Source organism: Lolium rigidum, chromosome 3 (genome assembly GCF_022539505.1).
Source record: "Lolium rigidum isolate FL_2022 chromosome 3, APGP_CSIRO_Lrig_0.1, whole genome shotgun sequence".
NCBI lineage: Eukaryota > Viridiplantae > Streptophyta > Magnoliopsida > Poales > Poaceae > Lolium > Lolium rigidum.
The window spans coordinates 311,997,474-312,004,257 of record NC_061510.1 but is presented as its reverse complement, the minus strand read 5'-3'; the positions used below and the strand labels follow the sequence as shown (position 1 = coordinate 312,004,257).

The 6,784-nt window shown below is 46.3% G+C and overlaps 1 protein-coding gene across 1 annotated transcript; it reads right to left on the bottom strand.

Annotated features, from left to right (window-relative positions):
• Positions 1–992: 992 nt before the first annotated feature.
• On the bottom strand, positions 993–6,089 carry LOC124699869 (protein DETOXIFICATION 29-like). The gene is made up of 8 exons (XM_047232099.1): positions 5,689–6,089; positions 2,671–3,212; positions 2,463–2,549; positions 2,314–2,370; positions 1,988–2,226; positions 1,755–1,873; positions 1,564–1,650; positions 993–1,365 (listed from the first exon to the last, which is right to left on the bottom strand). Exons 1-8 carry the CDS (start codon positions 5,884–5,886, stop codon positions 1,264–1,266), a joined length of 1,431 nt encoding a protein of 476 aa, XP_047088055.1. The 5' UTR covers positions 5,887–6,089; the 3' UTR covers positions 993–1,263.
• Between the last annotated feature and the right edge of the window lie 695 nt (positions 6,090–6,784).

The window sequence follows — 6,784 nt, the reverse complement described above, 5'->3', positions numbered from 1 at the left end:
TAGTAATCAAGAGTTGATTACGGGAATACCAAAGTCTCGCCTCGGGTTATCAACATATCGTGTAACAAAGGAAATGGCATATAACAATATGGAACACTACTCAGAAAATGCCTACTAGTGGTGCACCATATTTTGCCATTAGTGGCGCACTGGTGGTGTGCCATTACTAACGCGCCACTACTAGCGTTGCTAGTAGTGGCACATCATCTAATGCGCCACTGGTAAGGCATATACTAGTGATGCACCATGTGGTGCGTCACTACTATTTTTAGTTTGCAAAGTTCCAAGACTCCAGAATGTTCATCTTCTTGAAATATTAATCCTTGAAAAAGCCCAGATCCATATGACTTCGTATAGATCTCTGAAAGTAAAAAAAAATACACAAAACATTCTGTAGAGTTATAACCAAAATAAGGGGGATCATTGAAAAATCCCAAAAAAACATTATAAAACATTATAACATATGAGCATATCACATCAAGGGATACTCAACAGAGTTGACAATGAAATTCCAGGGTATGTCGTGTCCACCATTGATGGTGCATGAGGCATCTCGTGTACAACTTCTATCTTGGAGGGTGTGACTGCCCTGAGATTTAGAGGTGATGGCGTGTAGCGAAGGCTTGGCGTTGGTGGATGAACACCTCTTACAGCGGGTTAGGGTTGCATTGGATTGTTTCAATGTCATCCGTAGCATCCAAGACAAAGGAAATGGCTCGTACGGCCACATCATACAGGAGCTCAAGGCAAGAGCACCATGCTTCGAGCTAGTGGGCCTCGTCCATGAAGGGAAGTCGTCGAACGGTGACCCGCATAGCCTGGGGAGGAGCTCAATCTACTTAGATATGGGACCGCATGTGTGGTTTCAAACTCCACCCGAGGGTATATGTATGTAGTATAACACTATATGAATAAATGGATGTTAGTTCTAAAAAACATGACGGTTTAAACGACAGGATGGCGATTCAAATAAGTATTTGCGTGCGCATGAACAACGTCAAGATTTATTTTCGTATCATAAACAACCTTCTCGTTTCAGCCCTCCCAGTTTGTGTGCCCAGGGTGAACAAGAAGCCTCGGACAGCAATAGGCATCAAGATTCGGGAAAGATAAATGAAAAACTTAATTTTCTCAGCTACAGAATGAGGGCATAGTGTATCGATCTCAACCTATGTACATGTTAATTAATTCTATATTCTACTCCTTGTGTTTTCCTTGTACATATAAATGACAATGTCCAATTTGCTTGCCCAAATCAACTGATCATCTATCTAAGCCGTTGTTCGTCACTGTCATCGTTGCCGTAGCCGGCAGGGTGTCACTGGTTCCTCCCCACTCCCTGATCCTCTCCTCGGCCAACATAGCCTGCACAATTAGAAGTTCAGACATTTCTAAGAAAAAGAGATCTGTTCAACTTCGATTGACTAGTAATGTTGGCAGTGGTGGAGCTATGTGTAGCTGGGTGGCCTAAAACCCTTTATATTTGGTATTTTTTTAACTAAAGTATCATATATCTCCCTAAAAATGTCTCCCTATCCACTGGATGTTGGTATGGTACTGCACCTGTTTCTCCCACTTGGTTCTGATGCAAATTATGAGAAGTACAGCTGTCTGCAGCAGCGTGCCAATTGACATGCCCACCCAAATCCCCTGCAGAAATCCATTTAATCAAAAATTTATTTGTATATTCAGAACAGGTCAGAATCAGATTGCCCGTTCATCTAAAATGAAAGCTTATCTGATCTTGTTCTTACCAATGCGCCAAGTTTTAGCTTGAAGCCAAAGAGGGCTCCGAGTGGAAGGCCAACCAAGTAGTAGCACCCAACATTAATGAATGCCACAAGAGACTGCCACCCTGCTCCTATCGCCACGCCTGCACAGTTAATCAAACTCAACAATCAGTTCTTCAGAATCTTCAGGTGTTCAAGTTTCCATTTAATGGGCTTGTATAATTTGGTGACTGGTCTGGTGGAGTACTGGTACATGCCTGAGAGCACGGGCTGGATGCTGTTGAGAAAGATGGTTGCTGCAAGAAGGTAGCCCAGCTTTGCAGCTTCACTCACCACCTCCTCGTTGTCGCTAAAGAACCGCGGAAGCTCCATCCTCCAGATAAGGAACACTGCCATAAACACCACTCCAATGGCGGCGGACGTCGACACTGCCATGATCACGGCGAAATTGGCCGCCTTGGGCCTGTTGGCGCCAAGCTCGTTCGACACTCTAACGCTGCGATCCAAAGCACGATAATTATATTAAGAACGAGGAGGTGTGCTTATAGGACTAGCACTTGTCTTGTTGTATTGCCTGCATTACCTCACTGCTGCGTTGAAACCTAGTGCTACCATCAGGGTCCAGAGCTGATAGTTAATGCTGCCAATTTCAGACAGTGTTTAGTCATTGAACTAATTCAGTACATATATAAGAAATTCAGTTACAGGCTTGTAAGACAAAAAAATGCTTACCAAACTGACATGACGTCAACCTGGAGTTGGGCATTCTTCAGTAGGCCGACAAGGATGAGCACTGCAGTGTAGTACCACAGCTCCAAGCTAGATAACAAAGACACATTTACAAGTTTATGAATTATTCAAAGCAATAGCAATTCAGGTGAAACTGATCTATCTACCATCAGGGTCCAGGCTCCAGATTGAGCTATGAAAGGTATTGTACCATAGCATGACGGCGGAGGCGAGGGAGAGCCTGACGAAGGCGGCGAGGTTCTTGAACGCAAGCAGGGAGAACCCCTTCCACGCCTCCGGGAAGCAGCCAGAGACGAGGTAGGCGAACTGCGCGGCGATGATGATCCACCAGGTGACGTTCCCGATCATGGCGGCGCCGAAGAGGCCGTAGCCGAGGCGTGTGACGAAGACGAAGTTGAGCGCGACGTGGAGGGCGAGCGCCGCGCCGGAGATGAAGGTCATGGCCCACACCTTGCTCTGCGACTGGAAGAACTTCTGCAGCGGGAAGTTGGCAGCGTAGGCGAAGAGCTGCGGGATGACCCACCGTGTGTACCGCCCCGCCACGGCGGAGATGGCGGCGGGCTGGTGGAGAGCGCGGAGGATCGGCGCCGTGAAGATGTACGTCGGGACTAGCGCCAGCGCGCTGGCGCCGCAGATGATCCAGGACCGCTGGATGTAGACGCCCAGCATGTCTACCTGACCCGCGCCGACGGCCTGCCCACATAGCGTCTCCAGCGCACTGCCCATGCCCAGCTGCAAATGCAAAACCATGGCGTCAGCTCCTCTGTTTTACAGCATACTCCACCTTACATTCAAGCGTGCGCGGGAAAGGAAATTTCAAAACAAAGAATGGAATCCAGGTATGAACTCAGTTTGTAACATGCAGAAATTTCTCTAATTTGTTTGCCACAAATTAAACAATACATTTGAATTTGAAACTTTGTATGTCAACAATACACAATGTTACAATGTTTCGGCTTATTTGGCGCACCAGAGATATCTAAAATCATAATGGTAAATTCAAAGTCTATTATTTGAGGTATTTATGTTGCACGCAAAATCAAAAAATATTTTGCACAATATAGTACTAATGAATTTTATATAAACCTAAAAAGTCTCAAGCTCAAATGCTTTTATTTGTTTGGGAGACGCAAAAAAAAAAAATTATAGTGCGGAACCACACGGTCCTCGATGCAAAGCTGGAGGGTGTAGATAGGGAGTGCACATGGATAGGAGCTCAAAAAAAAAAATCATCTCTCAGGAAAATATTGACTGAAACCTAAATTTACTAGTGAATTCCACTTTTACCTACTATTAGTGCATCTGTGACACCAATTATGTCATCTAGTGAAAATTCATCCAAATTGTCCCATTTTAGAAATTTTGGACCCTCTTAACCTGTGTGTACATTAGGCAAGGTGTGAGGTTATGATCGAGGTTAGAGGATATTAGGAGGACCATATAGAGAATAACACGAATGGAAAAGATAAGGTTGGACATGATCATCGACGATGCTTACCAAGCTTTACGCGTTACAGTTGCGCCACATCGACCTAACTTGCAGGTTATATCTAACAAAACGGGTAAAGTGCAATACGAGGTAGCATTTGGACAGAAACAGGGTATATGTGTCACGATTAAATGCACAACTACAATGTAAACAAGTAAAATTAACTCTAAACATTCCCACATCTGTCTGATAACAAATGTGAATGGAACCGGCAGCCACCGGTTGATAGCAACCAGCCACTTTAAATCTGAAGTGTTTTTTTAGGACATCATTCACCTAGGTAGTGAAATGGTCAAACGAGAACGGGATATACTCTGGCGCCGTATTCCGTGTACATGTGTACCAGCACTACTCCGGCGGCGGCGGCAGACGGCGGCGGTGTGTTTTCGTGGCTCGAGTCTGGATGGATGGGAGTACTTTCTCGTCGATCAGGCCCGTATCTATCTTCTATCTATCTGCTTTCCCGGTGCACCTAACGAAAACGACCACCAAGAAGAAAAATGGTTGCTTCAACGTGTCAGGGTGTCTCGTCGTTTCGTTTTCGTTTCGTGCTTTGGTCAACCAGAATTCTGCCACTGGAATAAGTTGGTATGCGACACGACGATTGGTGTATATGCAGCCACACAAATCAACACGTGCTTGTGCGCCTGAGCAATGGTGGAGTTTCGTCCTTGAAACAAAACCATGCCCTGGCCCGCCAATTTTTTTTTTAATTTAGTCCAAATAGAGGCTTAAGTATATGTCCAATAACAATAGCGCATAAAGATATTCACTGCAACTAATGGCCTGCCCTCTGATTATGTTGAAGCTTTGCCAGTGCGCCCGAGCATAGGATGCGGCCGGAGAGGGAGAGGACATTTGTTCGAACTTTGCACTTTCGCAGGTTGGCTGCTATTGGATTCGTCCAAAAACGTCAACTTTCTAGATAGTACTCCTACATTTTCATGGCAGCTTCTAGTGTTCTACATATGTCGGCCATCACACATTCGTTCTTCTAGGTCTTTCGCATGTGATCTCCTCCCTATAGTCACTGAAGTTTTTCTCAAATCCGGGCTAGAGAACACAGCGCAGTCATGCGTACGCAAGCACACATGTCTGCACAACAGATTCCCTATCTTGTTCGATGGTCCTTATGGCCAGCTATCTGAGGGCAGCCACAGCCAGCCTGAAACTGCCTCGCTCGATCAATCAATCACTATCTGTAAAAGAAAATACAACTACCACCTCCACAGTTCACGTTACGTGCGGAGCTAGTAACTAATATCCGTCAAAGCTTTAGCCTTTTTGTAAGTACATTTCAAGAGTAAGCCAACAAATACAGACAAGACAAGGGCACATGTGTGTGTTAATTACGTACACGCACATCTACCTGCCCCGGCCGGTCTGTTTCTGCCGGTGTCGTGTAAGTATGATATGATTTAGATCGAAACACCGGCCGTCAGGAGAAGGAACAAACATGGATGTTAATTTTGCGCTACACGGAGCTGCTGGAGCTGATCTAAGACGGGGACGTGTAAACTGCCCTACATTGCGTTAGCAATGGGCAGCTAGCTAAACTTGTTCCTTAGTTATAGCTCCTCCTTAATAATATTTATTACTACTCCGTACTGATCAATATACTATGCAACTACGTACTTGCTTTACTATTTATGCAACTACGTACTTGCTTTACTATTTATGCAACTACGTACTTGCTTTACTATTTATGCAACTACATACCAGTATCCCGTAGGCGAAGCCCTCGATGACGTTCTCGACGACTGCGACGGCGGCGAGCTCAACCTCCCCGATGTGGCCAGCGAAGCCGACGGTGACGAAGCCGACGGAGAACTGGAAGACGGCGGTGAGGATGGCCGGGAACGCGATGTGCCACAGCAGCTTCGACTCCTGCACGCTCTTGCCCACCAGCTTCCCCATTTGGATCGATGATAATCCGACAGCAGGCCGGCGCCGACAACAATGACGCGATGTGATATCGGCCGGGGGTCGCGGCGAGGCCTCCTGCTGCTTACAAATGTCCAGCCCTCCAGCTGCTCACTCTGTAGATACACGAAATGTGTGGTTGTGGCTTACGCTCGTGAGAAGGCCCCGGTCAGATCAGGAGGAGGATGATGTTAGAGAAGCTCTGGCCGGTTAGCTAGCTACAGCTGATGGAGCTATGGCTCGATGTTCATTTATAGGCTCATCCCTCCTCCTGCTGATAGATATGGTGAGATTAATTAGAGCCTGAGCGGCGCCTACACGCACACGCACAACGCACACATGTGTCATGCACACATGCACCAACTAATTTGTTCCTCTCTTTTCACATCGCCTGACAGCAACAGGTTGTTAACGCATCGCTCTTCAGTTTTGCTTGGGGAAATTGGACCTCGTGCACACCTCTGCTCGGGCGGGTCATGTGTCATCTGCTGAGGGAGGGGCACATACAGCGTACAGGTGACGAGTGGGCGGGCTAGGGCCCACCGGCAGCGACGGTAGGATTAAAACGGAGCGAAAACGAACGAAACTGAGTGATGCAACCTTTGCTAGCTTTCATGATTATTTTGCGAAAACGGAAATGTCAGGCACGAAATCAGATATTATTGGAACCAGACGCGGAACAAATTCGGTGAGCACACGAAGCGGAAAACTAATGTTTCCCGGAACAAAGAGGCTGCATGAACCATGAAGAAAAAATCAACCAACACAAGAACTGACAAATCTAATCTCTAACCGTAGCACGACTCTTCAATATACTAGGGAATAAGGAAAGGCCAAACCGTGAAAACTTCCTCGAACTAACAAAGGGACTATGTGGTCGTCTGTTTTGGAA

Bases quoted from the DNA above. Each gene is read 5' to 3' on its own strand.
- LOC124699869 (XM_047232099.1), bottom strand. From the start codon at position 5,886: ATGGGGAAGCTGGTGGGCAAGAGCGTGCAGGAGTCGAAGCTGCTGTGG. The intron at 2,550-2,670 runs GTACAATACCTT...TTTGTTATCTAG, and splicing joins GCCTCCGCCGTCATGCTATG to CTTGGAGCTGTGGTACTACA. The intron at 2,371-2,462 runs GTAAGCATTTTT...TGAAATTGGCAG, and splicing joins GTTGACGTCATGTCAGTTTG to CATTAACTATCAGCTCTGGA.